Genomic DNA, 22,871 nt, shown 5'->3' with positions numbered 1-22,871 from the left:
TGACCTTCTGCCAGTACCCGGACTCCGAACCTTTGTCTGTGGCCCTGACCCTGCTTTTACCTATGGTCTCCGCCTGTGCCCGGTCAGGCCAGTCAGACATTATCATCTCTGTCCAGTCGCAAGACCCCTGGCCTGTCCCTACTCCGTGTATTACCTCCCATTCCTGTGTGCTGCTGTGTGACCATAAACTTGTACTATATTGAAACAGAGAGATCTCTAAGTCCAAAGGCGCAACAAATGTTCACGCTATAAGGCAGCTTGTAGCAAACATAGGTCACACCCGTACCTAAATGTAGACAAGCAAAATATATAAATTTGCTGACAGGCGCCAAACAGGGAATAAGGTGACAGATATAAATCAAAATAAAAATTAAAATAAAAATACACAGAATCAATAAAAGGGAAAAATAAAAAATATATAAACAATAAAAAATAATAAAAAATAATAATAGAGACTAAGGGCTAGATTTACTAAGCTGCGGGTTTGAAAAAGTGGGGATGTTGCCTATAGCAACCAATCAGATTCTAGCTTTCATTTATTTAGCACATTCTACAAAATGACAGCTAGAATCTGATTGGTTGCTATAGGCAACATCCCCACTTTTTGAAACCCGCAGCTTAGTAAATCTAGCCCTAAGAGTCACTAAACAATAAATGAAAGCCAAAGTCAATAAAAAAATCGAGTAGACAATTCCTGATAGTCCAATCAGATAAAGATGAATCTTCTGACAGGGTCCTGAAAACTTCTTGCTTTAGCGTAGATCAATATAAAAAATAAAAATAAAACCAAACATAGTATAGACCGTAATGACAAGTGTAAGGGAATACCCCTAAAGTATCCGTGCACTGTTAAAGGGAAAGATGCACCACGTGTGTTCAGGGATTGATTAGCCCCCTTAGGGATATACACTCACCAGATGGCATAAATAACCAAACACATATAAGGAAATTCGCTCCTTCTGTAAAATGGATCTCCTACTAAATATCACTCTCCACCAACATAGAGTCCCAAAAAAAAAAAAGAAAATATATGCTCCATAGTGTAAAAACATAGATAACAGATTTATTCATATAAGCAGCATACATAAAACGGCAAGCAGAACGACAGATCCAGCCTGAAGACAAGGGGACAGATGGACCCTTACCGTCCTGCAGCTTACTGAAGGCGTTAATAACAGATGAGATTGTGAGTGATATCCCGGGTATCACTCGACCCCATTCATACTGCACCAAAATCCTGGGTTTTTCCCGGGTCGAGCTCAAACGACCCAGGTCTTGGTGCAGTATGAATGGTACAAGTCAAAAATCCCGGGTCTAAAAACCCGGTTCTTCAACCCGGGATTTATCGAGGGGTAATTCCCGGGTCGGACCGGGGTTGCCTGCACTATGAATGGAAAAACCCGGGTTTTTCAACCTGGGTTGCACAGAAAACAACATGATTGGCTGTCTGCCTGTCAGTGAATCATGAAGAACTGTGGGGCAATGGTGAGGGGTATGTTTTATAGTACAGATCTGTGTGCAGCATATCTCACAGTGATTCTACTGTGCTGTGTACATACATTTTTTGGAACTGAAGATGACCTCTCAGTTTTCTTTATTCTTTATTAAAAGGGGAAAGAGTAAAATGTAGTAATTGGGTTTGGATTGTGAGAAAATTAAGAACATCAACCAGAATAGAGCTACAAGTACACTAAATTTGGAATATAAGTAGTATATAATCATTTAGCCAGTCCCTGCAGCTGTATAATGCTCATTCTTCAGCCACAGAGGGGTCACAAAGAAGAAAGCTCAATGTACATGTCAAGTTGCTGCCTCGTTTTATTACCATAGAGTAAAATTAAATTCTAAGCACCAATAGTTATTATCCCTGCACCTTTAAATCACAATATCTTGGTACACACCTTCTTACCATACCTTTTTGTAAATATTGTGCAGGAATCCGAATGATATGTTCAGTCGCTGAGTGATGAAGAAAGGTACTTAGATCCCAAATACTATACACATTATTATATTGATTGCGTGAATCATCACATCCCCAGATTATGAGACATATAAATGCTGTGTTCCAGCATTAACCAGTCACCTTTCAATGACATCACCATTTTTCAGCCAATGAAAACTGCTCTGGTGATGACTCCCACAAATTGCCAGGGCACTGACTTGTGCAGTATGAATGGGGTTAACCCGGGAACTCCCTTCTCGTAGTCTCCGGCGTGTGACGTCAAGCACAATCCCCCATCATCCAACGCGTTTCGGCTCGTCTAGAGCCTTTGTCAAGGCATGTACACGGGGGGAAGAAATGTTCCTTATATAGTAAGGGTAATGTACATATTAATTACCAACTTGACACATGAAAATAGAAAGCAATAACTTATTGCTTCAATGTATTTCTTTTATCGTCCCAGCATGTCTGGTGTGGATTATTGCAAATGCAAAAGGTATATTGATTTATAAGGTATATTGATCTCTAGTATTCAAACAATATGGTTGTGTAAAACTGAGGCAATAAATCATTCTAATTATCATCTGGTCTGAAGCCAGGGACGGGGATGGTGTTAGCTTGGCCGCTACATTCCTTTGTTTGAATTTACACAAGGGGATCCTGGGTCTGTGTTAGAGACAATTAGGGAATAATGAAATGATGAAGCATACTTTGCTAAATTACAGATTACCATATATTGTGTTTGAATCTCAATTTTAGATAACTAATTGTTCCCAGTGACCAGAGCTATTTCCTGATGCTAAACATTATTATGTAATAATCATGGTGTCGAAGAAACGAGGTATTAATATCACCTCAACCAGTCTGCACCTCGTTTCTCACAAACTGTGGACTATAAAAACATATACTTTTTCTAGCCCTCTAGTTACCCATATTTGTCAGTCTTATTTAAACTTGTATATATTCTATTTGAAAGTAGATATAATGTCTGCCAGCATGTTTTTGTTATGTTACTGACTAGTCCATTGTTTCAGCCTAGACAATAGGATTATTGTCCACCAGTCCTGTATGAATGTACATCACACCAGGAGGTCTCATGTGTTAGGTCCACAGACAGAGCTCTATGTCTAATTACAGAGGACTGCATTGTGTATTTAAATGTAATGTGTCTGGATTGTGATCTCTCCTGTTTAAACAAACTCTGATGTATAGTATAGCCACAGAACAATACCTATCCCTAATTATATCAAGAGTGGCTCATCTGCTATCCCTTTGTCTGTATGTTTACCTGCGAAAAGGTATATACAGAAATGGAACAATTAGGCAGGTCCTGAAATTGCTGATGAGGTAATTTTTTGACTTAAAAGAGAGCTCCAGAGGACAGCAAATTGGCATTTACTACCCAGTGATAGCTGAATACAGGCTGGTGTTGAGATACAGATCTCTGCCCCTGACAGGAAAGGGACAATTGGTCCCTAGAGTACTGACTTGGTCCTGATCTATCTCTCCAGGTCTTGGGGAGCTGTGTGTCCCCCAAAAGCAGAATTACAGTAATTCAGGACCACTGCCTTTCTGGTAGCCTCAAAGGAGAGAGGGGGAGAAACTGTGTGTGTGTGTGTGTGTGTGTATGTATGTATGCTAGGGAATTTAGACTGTAAGCTCCAATAGGGCAGGAACTGATGTGAGTGAGTTCTCTGTACAGTACTGCGGAATTAGTGGTACTATAAACATACCTGATGATGATGATGATGATGATGATGATGATGATAGACAGCAGTCCCTGAGAGTGGCTAAGATACTGGTGAGGTGTTTTCATTATACCCTGTATTTTGTCTGTGCCAGAGTGTAGTATTATTTGTTACAGGTTATTATTTAAAGATGTTTATTGCTGTTTGGTGCTACCATTTTGTTAAATAAACTTATTTATTTTATTTCAGATATTTGCCTGGGTGATTTTGAACCTTGGATAGGTACCAGGTAGGCCAGCTGTGTGACACAGAGAGTTACATTAAACCCGGTATCTTCCCATCTACCATCATGATTGATCAAGAAAAAATGAACTGCACGAAATCAAAGCCTTTTTCCTCTGGTCCAGTCAAATCTGGTCATGATTAGTTGGCTCACTGCACTCTACCTACTTTCCCAGATTAGCCACCCAGCTCAAACATCCACTAGGATTGATGCAGTATTTAAAGTACATATCTGAATTTATGGCAGGGTAGAGACTGGTTTTAGCTCTATATAAAATGTACATGTTGCTGTATTGTGTGTGTACCATCTTGCACTTCTGATTGAGTCTTCAGCACTACATACTGATGTGCAACAGCCCTTGTCAGGGCTAACTTTGAGCAATAAACATCAGCTTTCAAGACTCTACATGATGCTTATTACCAGCTGTATCCTGTGACCTACAGAGAACACACTAATCCCTTCTCAAATTATCCTGTGTTGACTCAGTGCCTTGAGTCAACTATCTACCTGCTACCTTCCAGTAGTGAACCTAAGGAAATGGTCATGAAGAACCAGCCACAGTCACCATCAAAGAAGTCCTGCAGCTGAAGAAGGAACCTGGTGATAGACTGCCCTTGTACATTATGCAGTTGTAACTCACATTTGGTGTCTCATGACCGAGCAACACCAGTAAGAGCAGTCAGTATCATTGCTGACAGTAAAAGGGAACCCAAATCAAATCTGTAAAACCACAGATAAACTGCCTAGACATGTGGAAGAGTAAGCCCGTCCTGTCTCACCATCCTTCTCTTGCATCAGTGTATAACTTGTCTCTGAACCACCTACTTATCTGCTTCCCTAAATCTCACCTTCCTTTAATTACTTATAATTTTACAGCACCTCTCCTAGTATTAAATTTAGAACCTGCCCCTTCTTCCCAATGGTTGCCCAGCTCCCATGACATGTCTCCCTCATGATATAAATGGGTTATAAAATGACTATACATCACTTTGTTTGTAGCATTCACTTTAGCTAATCTCCCTATTGGACTATCATGCTTTTTTCCTGGAATACTAAATCATGGATGTTGTAGTTGGTTACTAATTTAATGACTTTGTATCCCAAAGGGGTCCTTTATGTACACACCTATCTCCACTGGCAAGCAGTCACAAGAAAAAATATATATATATATATATATATATATATATATATAAATTAATATATTTTTATAGATATCTGTCTAAGGTTTGGATATGTGGTGGTTGATCCCAGATACAGTTATTTGTTAAAAAAAAAAAGGGGATTGTTCCTTTCTTAATGTTATATTGGATAGCTTTTGGGAGGGTAGCATATTATTTTTCTGTTTTAGCTATGATCAGAACTAAACGATGTGATGATTGACTCCCCAACCGATTCCCACTTCCCTCACCTGACCTCTAATTCCCTCCTCCAAAATAAAATAAATAAAAGACTATACAAATGAATTTACAAAACTTTAGTTTCCCTGCTGTAAAGGAAACAGAAAACCTCCTAAAAAAACACTGCAGTCTACAGACATTACACTCTCTCCCTTCCTATTATCAACTCGCCTCTTTCTGCCCAATGCCTACTTATCCAAGAAAATACCAGCATGAAGTTCTCAGCACTCTTAAGATAACAGTATCCCACGGGAAAGACTCCCACCTTTCTACTTACCAAGGTGTGGGGGATATGCCTTGGAGGAAAGTTTTAACATAGACAGTCACGTTATGTACTGTATATAACTCCTTAATCTAAAAGACTTCCCAGGAAATATGGAAAAACAATGTTTAAGCCCACATCTATCATTTATTCAGCAGTAGATGTCATGGTTTAATGTTTACTTTATGAAACTAGGATATTTAAATCTCTCAGTGTTTTCTAAAGTGAATCTTATAAATGCTTCTCATATTTGCTTTTATTTCCAATTCTTAAACAAAATCACAAATGATTTGCTACAAATAAAATGACAGCATAGAGCAAGCAAACCTTATTTTCAAGTAATATCTAGAAAGAATTCCTTTTCTACCCACATTATTTTGACTCCATTGGTTAATATAGAACTCAGAAAAAGTAATTTCTGAGGCTGCAGAAATGTAGCCCTGCATTGGAAATGGCATTTTGACACATGGGTCTCATTTGGAGTTTGATGCAAGCCCATTTGCATTTTGATGCACTGCATGTTCACCAAAACTTACAACCGAATTCAGAGCCACATGTAACTTGTACCTGAAGAGGCCGGTCAGGGGAGTTCACGTGCAGTACAGTAAGGGCATGCTCATGTAAGTTCCACACATTAAACGTTCTAGTTAGAGCATAATGCGATCATGGTCACTAAGGGTCCTCCTATTACACTAATATATAAGGAGATATAAACACACACAAAGGGTTACCTTTTGTTTAATTTAAAGACTTCTCAAAAAACCTTCAACTGCCAGCAATGCCTCTCTCATACCACCGCTGGACCGATTGAAACAGGCAGTAATGTTGGCAGTCGCTTCCGCTTGAACTTTCCATTCACATGAATGGGAAGCTTGCAGGGGTGATCATTGTGTAAGAAAAGGTCATATTGGATTATTTGGGGGGTTTCCACAGTAACAGAGAAGAGCTAAAGAACTATTACCTATAACATTTTTTTAATCCTCATCATTATGAAAACCTATGTGTTAAGTTACTTTGTGATAATTACAAATCCCCATATAATTATTTTCCACATATGTTTGCAGAGGACATTATCGGATATATTGCATCTTGAAACTTACGATCCGTTTTCCAGAATGTTTTAAAATGTGGGTGTAGTCATCAAACATTAAGAGACAGCAATATAAGATGGAGAGCAGCAGTGGTCAACAGACGGCCATCCTAACACAGGTTTACAATGCCTAAAGATATATTAGATAGGGGTCTCCTTCTTTGATTAAATGTATTATTTTACACTTCTTACTGAGATTAAGGTTAATGTGCAGCCCTTTTGAGATTAGAGGGCCACTCATTCCAGCCCCCGCAACATATCAAGCTGCTCATCACTGATGTAGACACTACCGCAGAGTGGGATGAATGCACGTCCTACATTGTAGTGGTTGTAAGCCTTTGCAGCCACACACATTTATACTAGTATAAAAACCTTGAAGTTCAAGAAAAATCTCAGGATTTGCAAAGAAATAATATTAAAAAATAAATAAAAATAGTGGGTTAGTTAGCTGTAGAATTAGATTTCAATATTAGCAGTGAAATACAAGATGGTAACAAATAACGGTATAAAGCTTTTAATTCCAAACAATAAGCACATGGCGTTAAATGCCAATCATGGGGTTAAACACTGTGAGGCCTATTGACATTACCTGTCAACAGTACTGAGACAATGCTACCGAGATGTACCTGGCATTAGTTAGGCAGTTTATTTTTCTCAGAGAACACTGTTTTGGGCGACAGAGTGGCGTCCGGTTATTTCAAGTCGTTGTGCTGACATAATGCAGTGATGCTGAAGGCAGGGAGTCTGAGAAAATCTCATTAATCATTTTAAATTAAATCCAACCTTCCTGTCTAAGAAGAAAGCCAACATTTGCAATTACAACTCCCCTCCAGGAGAGTTGTGTGCCCTTTTTATTTTTGCTCTTCACTTTAATTGGAAAAGGGGTGGAAATCATTCAGATTTGAAAAACAAACAATTGCCAGGATACAAATTACATAGAAAAATGAATGAGACGATCACGTTTCCCTTCAGAAGAGAAAACCTTTGCTCCTAGATGAACATTTCCTCCTCATACCATTCAAAAGGCAACTCTGGGTATCAGATTTCTATTTTTCCAGTTATCAAACCATTTCACCAAACTGTGGTCAGTGCGGTTTGCATAAATGTACAGTAACTACACTGAGTATTTTCTTCCAGGAAAACATTTTTCCTTCTTTCAACCCAGAAGTTAATTTACTTTGAAAAGTGTTTAGAGCAGAGAAAAATAAAAGAATCAGTGTTCAGTCACGCAGAGATTGCACTTTTCTTGCCCAAGTATCCTGAAATTCCACCTTCTGTCAAACTGAAAGTATAATATACCCATGGGAGAAGCAGGAAATCCTCCGTGCCTGTCCTTTGTCTTTGTAATTGTATTTGTGAGATTGGAAAAGGACAATTACAAAGAAAGTCGAGGAGACTATTAGAATCTACAAATCTAAGTCACTCAACAAATGTAGCTACAGATTGCACAATACATTTAACATTATTTTTTTTAAGAATTTAAGAGAAAAATAATCTTTTTCACTAGTGCCCACTCAGATGTGAAAAGGTCTTCAAATAAATTAAAATACCACAATTTGCAAGGATACAAAGAGGTTACAAATTCTACATGTCTAAACTCTATACTTTTTACCTCATCTCACCGAGAGGAAAGACCTTGGATGATCTTCGTATCAGACACGTATATGTTGCTGTAGCTTATTATCATGTATAAGAGCAGCATCCTTTCATTTTAGTGCCAATAGCTTTCTAGCAAGAAGAGTTCTCTCAGCTCTAAAAGGGACTAGGTCATCACGAGAGAAGTGGTTTTTGGCAACACTAATCTGTAATTTTTACATTTAGTACATTAGCCCAGGATTTTTTTTTAAAAAAAGCAAAGGCAGGATTCTGCACAGTTGTTCATAAAATCTGCACTTAAAAAAAAAAAAAAAAAAGTTTTTATTTTTTGCTAGTTCACACAGTTATGAATAAAATGTGTAGGAACAATATGGGTTTCCCAACAAGGCATACTATTTTGAAAACTACCGCACCAAATGAGGGTACCTCTGACTTTATTGAAGCCTGAGTGGGGGAGATGTGGGCATTAAAACCCTTCCCGTCTCTGGACTTATTACTGCTTTCTGTAGTGTTTGGTATTAATGTCTGGTGATCACCAGGCAGTAACTCCCCTCTTTCAAACGAAGGTTCACCCGAGTCTCTAGGTTCCAGAATGGGGGCAATCTCTGCATTAGAAAACCCCACTCCATTATGGGCTCCTTAATGTTTTCTGTAGTGTATGGGGTTATTGACTGGTGACAAATAACTCCTAAGGGGTTATATCATTTGAAAGCCTTTTAAATAAGGGAACCCCTGATTTTTTTTGAAGCCACAATTGGAGATCTGTTCCCTCCTCCCCCATCCATGGTCCTCTTATTTCTGCAGTGCAGGGTAATATTGGCTGGTGATCACCAGTTAATAACGATCATTGAGAGGGAACTCCTATCTTTTAAAGAAGCGTGGCCCCTGAGTTTCTATTTGCCAGGAGCAGGGGGAGGACTTAATTCCCTCTCTCCATTACCTGGTTCAATATATATTTTTTTGTTTTAGGCAGTGTACGTGCAGGTGGGACTTGATGATACAATTGCAATGACATCATTAAGCCCCACCATCTTTCTCATTGACAACTAACAGGAAATAGCTGTGAGGGACAGATAAATCATTTTAACTTCTTTGAACACCCTGTGTGCCAAGGATGAGTCCCACTCATCCTTATTTCTGAAGGGGTTAACAATCCCTTCCGCTGTGGACAATTTGCCTTTAAGCTTGTGCGCTTCCCACAGTGATTTATTAATTATATGCAAAGCTGGCAACAATAACGGGTCTGAACCAGCATACAGGACCTTGATGCATGGGTTATTAATAAGGGTTGTAAGGGGATATATGGCAATAGCAAAATCAAAAAAGCCCTTTTTCTCCACGTGAGGTTTCTGTCCTCCATGAGCTCGCCTTAGGAAACCTGCGTTACGGTTTGACAGGTGTATCGCCCCAGTCAACTCCCCACCTGCCACGGTCATAAAATTGCTGTATGAGGCACTGCTACTACATGTGGAGACCCATAGAACTATTACATTGCTTCATCACAAAACACATTGTTCAAGAATAGCCCTGGTGAGAGGTCATGCTTGCCACAAAACAGAAGGGACAGATTGGTACCCGCTGTCGACAGATTACCATAATCATCGTGACAGAAGCACTGAGAAAGTGCTGAATGGCAGAGGTTTATGTTCCAAGCTTTCTGCCCTGTGTACACTAAAACCCCAGGGATATTGTTTATATGTGTAGGAACAACTTCCCAAAGTGTGTTTCTTGGCTCAAAATTTAGTAAGAATCCATGGGGTTATGTATGGAGAGAAGGGTTGGCTCCATACCATTAGCCCATTTCCGGGTCTTCTAAATTTTGTGCTGGGTGCTGTTAAAGACTGCAAAGCAGCTCATTCAGTTTCTCAGACCTGGGAAGTTGGTTGGATGCCTCCTGAAAGACTCTGCAATTGGTGAGAAATTACTTCTATGCTTTGTATGTGTGTGGGATACAAGGTCCTTCAAAGGAGAGAGGGTCTTCCAGTGTGTTTAGTTAGGGCCGAACAGACAAGGCATTTATTTTGAAGTGTTTTAATTTTTTTTTTCTGTTTAATAAGATGGCTATGGCCAGTTGTACCAAAAACCCTGGATTTGTGCGACTTCTCTGCTGCTGTTCACCATATCTACCTCAGGAGATGGCACCTGTTCCCCTAATGCGTTTACACCATGCAGAAAAATAGCAACACCTATCACAATTATATGTGACTAAATATATATTTTTTCAAAAACTGTCCATGGACACTAAGCAATGTCACCAAAATACCATTGATATCCCTGTTGACATGATCTATAAGGAACATAGTTTCCTGGAACATGTGTACGTGCTTTTTATTTTACTATTAAAATCATTCAAACAAACCACAAAAAATAAATAAATCAGAAAACACAAACTGTAGTTAAAATACTTCACATATTTAATATTTATATTATTATAAATCTCTTTAGTTTAGTATGTACAAATTACAAGATATTTAAAAAAAATAATGCATTGGTAAACTCTTTTAAAATACAAAATTTAGTGTTAAGATCCAACACCCTGAAGAAGGCCTACATTGTAAGGTCAGTTTAACAGTCATAAATGGCTAAGTCAGTCTAATGGCACGGCTATGTGCAAAACATGATACGCAAAACTATTAATAAAATAATTCTGCAAGAACTTTCACTTTCCAAGGTAGATTGCTAAGGAGACAGAACACATAATTAGATTGTAGACAGAGGTTAGAATGACCAGCACTATCGTAACCCCCTTATCTGTCAACTGAGACAATGTTTTGGGGAGCTGTAGTAGTTACTAATGTAGAACCTAGCGATTGCTCTTCTAGACAGCAACATGGCCGACAAGATAAATGTTGTCATAAAGATGCCCTACAAATTCTTCACTAATGTTCTGAGCAGCACGACGTGTGTTTCTGATAAACTCTCTCTTTGACATTTTGTTCTTCACATGAGGACTGGCGAGGTCGATGGAAAGCAGAATCAATGAATAGCACAGGACATACACGGCATCTAAACGGAAACACAAAAAGGAAGAAAAAAAAAAAAGAAAGAAAAAAAAGACTAACATTAATTAAATAAAATAAAAAAACACATTCGCAGAAATAAAAAAATAAAAAAATGACTGAGCAATGCAATATTTAAAAACAAAAACTGATTGATGCAACATATACTTTAAATATTAATAATTTAAGTGTATTTTGCCAATTGCAAAAGCCATATGCACAAGTTAATATTCCACTCCCACCTGCATATGATTTATTTATTTTTTTAAATGATCACATGCTTTGAGAATTACAAAATGCTAAATATTTTAAAACACATAAATAATAATGTATGTTATGACACTTATATGTGGGCTACTATAAAATGGACAGATATCTTCTATATGTTTATATTGTTTAGTGCAATACTAGACAACATACAAACGCACCAGGTATGCTATGCCAATAATTAGTAAGTAAAAACTTAAACTTCATTTCATTAATGAGGAATTGCTGTAATTGTCCTTTTCCACACAAATCTTTAATCCACAAAAAAAAGTAAGCAGAGAGAAGTGTAAAAGATCTACTACTCTTACAAACAAAAAAACCCAAACAACTACACCTAGAAGATTAATTTAAGACAAACAAAAACCATCAGAAAGTTAGGACGCTTAGTGCAATCCAAAAATAAGCTGACAGATACCCAAGATACTGCCATTGGAGTTTAATGCCAAATATCATGATAGGCATCAGTATTTATAAAATAGAAAGCATAATAATTTGACTTCCTTAGAACGCCTGGAATGAGTTAAAAAAACAAAAACAAAAAAAATAACCTCATTCTCAGCCATCCTTGTAACAATATGGGGCTGACTCAATTAGCCATGCGATGCCTTAATAGCATCACGTGTCATGTTTCAGTAATAATCTCCATTTATTTTTTGCTAGGTGCGAGTAAAAAGGACTGAAGTTTTCATCACCATAATTACTGGTTTTGTGTACATAAATGCAACGTGCTATGCTATTATGGAACTTCACGGTTAATTGAATAAGCCTTTATGTGAAGAGAGACATTTTTACAAGCTTTGTCCAAAGACATATAACCAAATCAGCAAATGCCACTGCCCTCGGGCGTAGGACATAAAACCATTGTCTCCTCAGTCCAGTAGTTTTACATTGGAGTAAACTTGACCGCATCGAAGCATAAAATTAATTTCTACATAATTCAAATAACTGCGCAATACACTGCAGTTTTGTGTATTGTATTGTGATGATTCTGATCTCAGACAGAACCATCACAGTACAAAGCCTGGGAGGGACTAGGAAAGTGGGTGCCCGTTTAAAACTGTCCTAAAGGGTCCCATGTTTTTGGGTTACAGCATGGGTTTGGCCATTTAGAAAGAACAGGCAAGTTTTACAATCGTTAATTAAATAATAATTTTTTTAGCAGCCAGATTTGGAAATGGGAGCAAGTAAAACATTTTGCACAGACACAATAACAAACAAATATACATTGATCAACACTGAATAGAACACCAATAATATTTGTATGTACAGAACACATTGTTGCAGCACAGTCTGGTAGTACCAGGAACATTGGCTTATACAATCAAAAATCCTAAATGAAACACAAAATTCACACCGCAGGGGTAACATAACTTCAAAACATGAATAAATGGGTGCCAAACTTGGCATAGTGACAGTGGATGATCTTTGGAACGTGCCTGTCTCCATATTACAACTAATAGTTTTTAAATTTGACGTTTTCCGTTCTCCATATGTTTCCACTTTTATTCAAATTAAACCAGATCTCTATCTGCCCCTTCAACTGCTGTAACATAATGACTCGGTCAATAAACAAACAAATGCAATGACCTAAAAATAATAATAATCCTTTATTTTCTAGAGTTCTTTACTGCGGATCCTCTGTATAATAACTACTGTAGGGATGGAAATTATAACATGCCAATTCTATATCAAATCATAATGAGTAAAGTCTGCAGTTAAATTTTTATATGTGTTCTACTCTAGTGACACATTTGATTCAGGCTATTAAAATTCTCTGATTATATTTTGTTTGTAGAGGGAGAAAGGAAAATAAATTATATACAGAGATATCATTTTAGTTTGCGTTTTTACTTTTGCCTGAGACCTATAAAAAGAAGTGCAGAGAATAACTGGTCCTCTACCTTAAGTCAACTCTTCTAGTGAAAACAGCACCCGTTTACTTTTCTAATGGAAATCCTTGACCTCTCCAAGGCACCGACTGTGGAAGGCCTATAGTCCAGAAGTGGGTCATATAATGGTCAGCATCACAATCATTTTATAGGTGTATTTACCCTTTTGCAAATATGGGCATTAGTCTAAATATTGTTCCCTGATTCCACTCAGTGTAATGCCAAACAATGACAGTGCAATCATCTCAAAGAAGGTTATAACCCTAACACTTGGCTGTAGAGTTCTTACCAGGGCTGAGACCAAGGTCTCGTGCTAGTGCAGGATTACAAGCGCAGAATCGGTGAGAGAATTTTGTAATGAGTGTTTCAAGATATTCGCCGCGTTCTTCTGGTGCATGTATATGCCGAAAAAAGTCTCTCAGTGCATTTGGTAGAAACTGATTGCTGAAGTTGTGCAGTGTCACTAGATCGTCCAATACATCTCGCCTAAAGGAAAGAAAAAGACACTGAATGTACAAGGATACAAAAACCTCAGAAAAATCACAAATTACAGTTACATTACTACAATTTAGAACATTAGAGAGCTTTTTATCTCAGCAAGCAGCAGCATAATGCAGCATTTATTTTCATTATAAAATATTGGAAATCCTCAGCACACTTTTGACCTGATGCAGAGTTGAACGTCCCAAAAACTGTGCATGCGAAAATAGCGTATGTCAGACCATATGCTGACTGGGACCATCTCAAGGGGTGTTCAGCTCTGCATCTGTTGTTTGTGCACCCACCTGGTTTAATATGGAAAAAACACATCTTCTACTATTCATATAATACACCAGATATAACCTTCCTCCTCATGTACGCATGAAAGAAACAAAAACGTTTTATCACACACACTCTCTCTTCTTTAATATATGCAGGTTCAATGAAGAATGCACCCAGCAGCTTCAGAGGTGAAATCACGTTTAGCCAATCGTTAGCAACTAGCTAGTGCTTGCTATCATTATCATGTGTGTATTTGCACCAGCCCCCTACAGATGTATACTAGGAGTACATTAAATTTTGCCTCAGAAACGTTGTATTTATGATCAACATATGCAACGTATGTAATGTGTTTATTTTCTTATCTTGGGGGATTTACTACTTTCAACATGCTCTCTTATTGTTGGGGTGCTTGGAGGCCTTGTAACGGAGCAAAGTCACAGGGAAATGCATACTAATCATCAACTTTATAAACCTATACACAACACATTTTTATTGGGTCATTCAAAAGACTTGTGACAAGCCTCATAGCTTTTAAATTATTATTTAAAAAGTTTACCTGGTCAAAACCGAACTTGGACACATTTTACATGTTTGGCCCCACAAGGCCATTATCTGTGTGCAGCCCCACAATTCCTCTCTCAAACCATATCATACTCAGAAACTATGCTACTATGGAGCCTCACGGTTTATTGAATCGTCCTAGTTTCTGCCTCCCAGATGTGTAGTGCAATCTCAAACTGGCTTCACAAGGAAGGCAGTGCCAACTGGTGAAATGCATTGGATTGGACGCTTTACATTGTTTCTCTCATCATTGAATATTCAGATAAAACTTTCTAACATCAGAGGATTCTAGCCGGCAGCAGAGTCTATCTGCTACGGAACATTAAACGCATGTGCAACGAAAGGACCGCAAGTGACAAGATTTCACTACATATCTGGGAGGCAGAAACTAGTGCAGACTACACCAGAAAAGGGTGTTTGAAACCAGAGAGAGAGACACGCTGTATCTGCAAGTAGGGCGATCATTCTCACCCGCAGGTTGTTTCTGGTTTTTTTTCCTATTCGCCTCTGCTTCTTTGTTAGCAATCTGTATGGAAACTTCTCGGACTTTACAAGAATTATTTTTATTGACTCACTATGTGGACATATTTGTACCATGCTTAAGGAACTTTTTGCCATAGGAATGGTATCAACACTCTATCCGCAATAGACTTTATTATTTATTGATGATCAATGATTTATCTTGTGCCAGTTCTCTTAGACACCAATCTCTCCTGTTAGAGATTGGATCCGCTTTGTTGTTGTCTTCAACCAGAAGGTGGTGTTTGCGGCAAACAGTACAGGATAAAAGTCCCTTTAATATTCTTCAACTCTAAATTAAGCATTGTCCACTGATCTTTAAAGGCAACATCTCAGAACAAGATCTTCTATTAACAATGTGCAACTGATCACCCTCAGCATAAAACACAGTAATACGAATATCAATATTCACTTTGTTACTGGCAAAGAACCTCTGAAGAGCGAATGTTCTAATATTAAACGAGAGGAGATGGAAATATTGAAGCTTTACTGCTTTCGTCATCCAGATATAGTCTGCCTGTTCGCGCTCATTCTGACTTATGACCATATTTGGATAGTACCAGTGACCAGGATGCTGATAGTCAAGCTTGATACACTTGCAGCTGTACAATGTTTTGGTTGTTCTCAGGTGATGTATTGAAAGCAAGGCACATCACCACTTGTTCATAGAAAACCTGATACATACAGAAAAAGGAGTCTGAGAACTTCCTTTGTTAAGCGTACTGGCAATTAAACATTTAAGAGAACAAATGGAACAATAAGGGGCGACAACCCCTCCCCTCATTTGGGGTAAACATGTTCTTGCTCGTGTCACCTCTGCTGAATAGTCTTGGAAACGTGTAGTTTCTTCCCTTTCCAGGCTAGACTGTCCTGTTCTTTGGAGGCAGACCATATTGCATTTTTATGTACTTAATTTGAATACTTTAGTATCACCACTCTCGGTCTGGTTTCTGTAAGCCCTCTTCAAAGGCCTAGCCAGTGAGCATGTTCAATCACAAGATCCTAGAGATCCTCTGTTATATTAAGCATGGCCAGCAGCGTGCTTGTGAGAAAATGATTCAGAGTGGGCCCTCTAAGGGATTCTGGTAACCCCCACAATGTGCAGGTTATTACGCAGAGACCAGTTTTCAAGGTCGCCAACTTATTCAGTATGTTTCTGTGCATTCGGAATTGTAGAAGTATATGTTTTAAAGGAACGCTATATCTTGAAAAGCTTCTCCCAATCTATGTTCAGTTGTAGTCACTCTTTGTGTGATTTGGAGCAATTGATCTTTAATGTCCTTAATGGCTTCTGCAAAAATATTTGCTTGTGCCTGCAACAATTGCATGTTGGCCTGACTGGGTTGTAGACTCTACAATATACCCAGTCTGCACCGTTTGAGTGGGCGCTGCAGAGGCCAAGATGGAATCACCAGGCTTCTGATCAGTTATGGCCCTCTGTTGCTTTGCAGACATCTAGGAGGTCATAAATCTCTGCATCTAATATGGGGGAGACAGAAGATGGACGGTGGCGAGGTCCGCGAGCTGCTATGCCACCGTTAAATTTTCGTCCCTCAATGTAGCAGAGTTGTCCGGTGTCTTCCAACATCCCACACGAGTCAAATATTTAAAATACACAAGGTCACAATGGATCAAACACATACATAAGCAGAGTATCAAATACCCCAATCTACTACCATAGCTATGATAAAACAGTTAATTTAACCTTTTTTTTTAGCTTAGTCATTCTCTTTTACCTGTTTTGAGCTTTAATAAGATGCAAATCTAATAGTAAAATGAAATTCTTTGTAATGCATTGGACTTATACAAACAACAAACATAAAATGCAAGATACTTTAAAACAAGAGTGACTTAAGTATTACTGGAAAAAAATAAATAAATAAAACATTAAACAAAAAACAAATGAATGACATTGAGAAACATTATAAACGACTTTTACCTTTCATCAAGATATACCCTCAGGTTTTTCCAGTTTAGAGTTCTGGTGTAAAATATAAACTTTGCTATTTCTTTTGGTGCATCATCTAGTATACCTCTGGATAAAAAATATTCAACTCCCTGAAATAAAACAAAAAGACCCTTCAATTTGTTATGAATGGTTTTGTTACACTTCTAATTTCTAAATTAACTTGTATGACTGTATAATTCTTAGCTCTACTAACTCAATATTATGTCTATAAACATAAAGTAGAAGGTGCTACGCTACAGTTTGCACTCTGGCTGTCACTAACAGACTGTTACTGGCAGAAACCATTGTGTTTGGTTCCTAGCCAAGCAATCACACTATAGTGTGGTGACAAGACAAGACACCAAGTTAATGGAAAAAAGCAGAATGCTTCTGTATGTAAATAGTGACATCATCAGGAGGTGAAAGAGAAAAGCATCATGCAGGTGGAGTGTATTTTATCTAAATGAACAGTGCTCTCCAATATTTGTCTAATTGAGGACAATAAAGCAGAGGTCTTCAGCCCTGTCCATTCACATAATCCTGTATGGCCAGACCCAGAGACACCCAGTATGATCACCAACAAGCTCCCCATTACTGTTTTTCACAGACAAAGCAGCTCTCTGTATAGAACTGCTCTCCAGTCCTGGGAGCGTAACAATTTTGGGACAACTTTATGGGCTAGCACTAAAACTAGGTAAAAAAAAACAAAACAAAAATACCCATTAAATATTTTTTTCCCCCGTTTCCTCCATATTAGTGGACTTAAAATTTAATGAGACCTTTTTCCACCTTTACTGTGACCTTCCAACAAACAAAATTCAAGTAAAAAAAAAAACAAAGCTGATAATTACAATCCTGCTATTCATTGGTTGCATAAGTCAGCACATCCTTTCATATTGGAGCTGTAGCTGTTCAATGACATTGAAAATCATGTCCAAACTTATGTTAACATACACCCGCCAGCTATGAAAGGGATTGTGATTAACCTCAAATAAAGATCAGCTGGATCAGAAGTATTTCCTTGTAGTTTTGTTGGTTGCATCTTACTGGAACAGCCATGGTCCGGAAGGAACTTTCAAAGCATCTCATCAGGGAGGCTACCAAGACGCATAATAAAACATTAAAAGAGCTGTAGGAATTTCTGACAAGAACTGGTCACTTCCTGCCAACGAGAAGGATCTTCTGTATACTGGACATATCTGGGCTATGCGATGGAGTGGCAAGATTAAAGGCATTGTTCACCAGAAAGAACTTACAAGACATTCTAAATTGGTCAAAATAAAACATTCAATCATCCTAAACTATGTGGTAAAATGACATTTGATCTGGTGAGACCAAGGTTGATTTTTTTAGTCCATAATTCTAAAATCTATGTTTGGTACAAAGACAACAACGATAATCACCCACAGAACACCACATCTACTGTGAAGCAGCATTATGCTTTGGCTCCGCTTTTCTACAGCTGGGACAGGAGCTCTAGTCAGATTAGAGGACAATGAATAACTCCAAATATCAAGAAATGTTGGTATGAAATCTGCTAACCTGTGTCAGAATGCTGAAGAGGAAGCGGTATTCCCTTTCTAACATGATAATTTCTTTATAGCACACATTCAAGGCAACCAAAGAACGGATTCAGAAAATAAAAATCAAAGTCTTGGAATGGCAGAGCTCAATCCCATTAAAAACCTGTGGAATGGCCCTAAAGAGGACTGTGCATAAGAGATCTGATGTACCTTGAATTTTTTTGCAGGGTAGTATTTCATAGAATACCAAAATCCAGAGGGTATATATGTATCAAGCTGTAACTTTCCGGCAGGTTTGAAAAGTGGAGATGTTACCAATAGCAACCAATCAGATTCTAGTTATTTATTTAGTACATTCTACAAAAGGATAGTTAGAATCTGATTGGTTGCTATAGGCAAAATTTCCACTTTTTAAACCCAGCAGAAACTCGCAGCTTGATACATTTACCCCCTGGTGTGCAAAGTTGATAGAGACTTCTTAAAAACCTGTTACAGTAATAACAAAAGGTGTTTCCACACATTAGTTAAGGTTATACCCTTATGCAACCAGGTTGCGATTTCTATATCCATATTTTCCCCTAACAAAATGTCTATTTTTCATTTGAATTTTGTTGGTTGCAAGGTCACATTAAGAGATGGAAAAAGATCTGACATGACTTATCTTAGTATATTGACCGCTGTGTGTGTGTGCGCATAATATATTTTCATCCATTATTTATAGAGAATATGATTTAGTCCATATTCCTTATTAAGAAGATCTTTCCAGGAACAAAAAACTGCAATTTTTTTTATTCACTGTGATTTAATTTAAGGAAGATGTCTGCGTTATGAAGTAAAACATTCACCTTCAAGTTGGGTTGAAAAGATTAAAATGAGTTCTGCTAATCATTTTCTATAAAGGGCAATGCTGGCCGGCACACTCAAAGATATTGCAGGTAATACTGTCAAACTTGTCCTATACAGGTATGGAATCCAATTATCCAGTCAGTTAAAAATACAAAAAAAATACAGTTTTCCTGTTAAGGAATATTAGGGTCATACACAGACATGCTCACAGAGCATTTCTTCAGTGCTACTTAATGTAATGTGGGAAGCTATGTCAGGGGCACTATGGTGAAAAACAAATATTAGATTCCACACCTCAATAGCATCTTTTGTTGCACAAAATGATTGACATGTCCAGAAATTCAGTCAGCCGATTACTGTTTAAGAGATTAAAGTGATGCATCCTACATTTCATGAGCTATATAAAGTCTATGTAGAATAAAAGTCCTGCAATAACAATCTTTATTTTACCTCATGTGGGTTAGCATTAAAGGTTAGACTTCCTTCATCCAGGCGCATGTAGAGATTTCTATAAGAAAATCCCAGTGGGTGTCTCTTGTTGTAGATGGAACAATGTCCCCAGGTAGATCTGCATAATCTAAACACAAAAATGAGCATATTGATATATACATTTTTTTGCTGTGTGATAGCCATGCGCAATATCATTTGCATTATAAGGAAAGGTTAGCGCAATACAAACTCAGGTCATCATTTATCGATCACAAAAACAGAGTTTAATTACTTCTAAAAATGTTACTTTATTGCCTTAATGATTGTCCCAGTGTAATAGGAAGGGTTGAATAAATACAACTGATGGTGTTTCACTAAACCACAGTGATCCCAAGTACCCATGCTACAATGGTTTCTCACTGAATCAGTAATAGGGATTTCAACAAATAAAACCGCTTGCTGCTATTACAGGGAAGTGTGAGAGAACAGTTAGTGTGACTGGTCCAGCTTCACAGCGGGCATGTGTGAATAATGCTGTGCATGATGCCATGGGCAACAAGACAAAATCTGGTGGGTTGCATGTACACCTTGACCTGTTAGTTGGGTAGCAATGATCTACCAACAGCCTTCCTTGCACACTCTGAAAAATCAATTGTTAAAAACCTAAATGTATAAGAACTCCACTCTGAAAGGCTGTGTGGGAAGTCTATTTTTCAGTGCAGTGGAATTTCCATAACAAGTCGAGCTGATAAGATTACCATTTTTAAAATATGGTGTTAGAGGGAACACTAATCTATAGCAGAGGTTTTCAAACGTGGCCAAAAGAAGATTTTGCTACAGCCATGTTCACACTATAGGACCACTGCAAGAAGAACAGGGACAGACAGTGTTGTGAATAATACATGATGGTTATCCAATTGTAAAGCTCTACGGAATCTTATGGCGCTACATAAATCATACTTGCCTACTTTAGCTACATAGCTCTTTCCGGGACAGGAGTGTGACTGGAGGGTGGGAGGGGGTGGGGCGCGGCCAAACGCGTCATTTTGGCCCCACCTCTGTAACAAAAATGCAGTTTTGTCGCAGGGGGCGGGGCCGAAATTACGAGATACACCGTGAATTGCATCATTTTGGGGTGCCAGTAGCGGGATGCGGGAGAAAGGTACAAAACAAAAATACATATCTAAAAAAAGTTGTGTAAAAACAATACAAAAAAATCCCATAAGCTGTATTTGCCCCCCCTCCACCTCCTATGCATATATATAATATATATATATATATATATATATATATATATATATATATATATATATATATATATATATATATATATATATATATATATATATATACACACACACACACATTATATATATATAATATATATATATATATAGTGAGCTGTTAAGCTTAAAGTGGAACGTTTTCAAGATGTTCTATAGATTTAAATTGTGAGTACCAATTTACTATATATTCCATTCATAACAGTTGCTTACTGATCTCTGCTGCTTCTATGGTTGTTGACAGTTATGCTTAAACATAATTTCATGAAAGACTTCCTTCTAGACTTTTAGATTACATTAAACTAAAGGATTGTGAAACCAATTTCAAAATAAGTGGAAATGATCCAGAATTGCAGGCAATTATTCAAAACCCCAATAGATCAAAGTCAACCAGATAATGAAATACAGTACTTAAATATTACAACAGGAAATGAAGATATAACACTGCCAAAAACAAAACAAAGTACAAAATAAAACACATCACACACTAATAACACACACAAGGGAATTGGTATTTTAGTGGTCGTTCCAGTCTTACATAACAATGGGATGTGTTCCAAAACAGATGTTAAAATGGGACACTGAGTGGTTATGAGGATTAATAATAGTTTTTGATTTATCCCGAAGCGATATGGTAAATAGAAATGGGAAACTTGTTGTGTAACATTGGTACTAAACGGACAAAACAAATACAGGAAACTAAAAACATTACACCTTTTCTTTACATACTTTCACAGTACATATTTCAGATATTTTTGTTGCTTGATTCAAAAAGTTGAACTTAAATATGTCACAGCAGCTCAGCTGAATAGCTAACTCCATTTACAAATAGTAATATTCTCCTAATATATCTGAAGATTTAGGTGTTCAAATCAGGTGTTTAATGTGCATTCTTGAAGCCACAGGCATTGTTTTTCCAACACTTGTGTGTGCTAGCCAGGAGGAAGCCAGAACACGAGAGAGCACAGTGCATAAAGAATGCTCTGTATTAAAATACTCTCTCCTGTGTGAACCAGGTCACAGGGCAACCCAGTGTTTACTAGGTTATTGCCAGGTACATGGTGCACAAGAAGAGTCATTATATCAGATTCTTGTTAGCTGAAATAGTTTGATGGAAAACCTTTCTAAAACAAAAGGGGGAAGAGGAGCTACTAGATGCATTCTACAAGATTTATAGAGAAAACATAGTATACATGTTTATTTGTGGAGGTTGCTTTGAACGCAAGGGAAGCTTTAACTAACCTGCACAACTAAAACCTGGCCAATCACAAGTGCTGAACCCATCACATGTAGGTGACTGAGTTCAAGGTGATGCAGCTTCTCGAGCAGCCAAATCACTTACAGCATTACTGGAGCCTGTCAATGTGCTCAAAAGTGGCTGGCTGCTAGCGGTAATCCTCAGACCGTATTTACAAACATGTGTTACTAATACGTATAATATAATGATGTGATCGATTTTCATAGGATTATCATTGGTCACTATGAGTAAGGGTCGACTTCATTTTGTAGACAGACATATTCCAAAATGTCTATTCGTTCAAGTGCAGGAACACAGTTTGATCATCTCAACTACTGTTTTGTAGCGAC

The 22,871-nt window shown here is 37.8% G+C and overlaps 1 protein-coding gene across 3 annotated transcripts in view; it reads right to left on the bottom strand.

Annotated features, from left to right (window-relative positions):
- Positions 1 to 10,651: 10,651 nt before the first annotated feature.
- The window catches only part of FBXO8 (F-box protein 8), a 34,768-nt gene continuing 22,548 nt past the window's right edge, over positions 10,652 to 22,871 (bottom strand). For all 3 annotated transcript variants that reach the window (XM_075197660.1, XM_075197653.1, XM_075197646.1), the window contains 4 exons: positions 20,023 to 20,149; positions 17,195 to 17,313; positions 13,703 to 13,899; positions 10,652 to 11,264 (listed from right to left, as the gene is read on the bottom strand). In XM_075197660.1, the coding sequence (XP_075053761.1) occupies positions 11,077 to 11,264; positions 13,703 to 13,899; positions 17,195 to 17,313; positions 20,023 to 20,149 (631 nt within the window). In that variant the 3' untranslated portion in view covers positions 10,652 to 11,076. The remainder of the gene's footprint in view (positions 11,265 to 13,702; positions 13,900 to 17,194; positions 17,314 to 20,022; positions 20,150 to 22,871) is intronic.

Source organism: Mixophyes fleayi, chromosome 1 (genome assembly GCF_038048845.1).
Source record: "Mixophyes fleayi isolate aMixFle1 chromosome 1, aMixFle1.hap1, whole genome shotgun sequence".
Taxonomy (NCBI): Eukaryota; Metazoa; Chordata; class Amphibia; order Anura; family Limnodynastidae; genus Mixophyes; species Mixophyes fleayi.
This window is presented reverse-complemented; position numbering and strand designations above follow the sequence as displayed.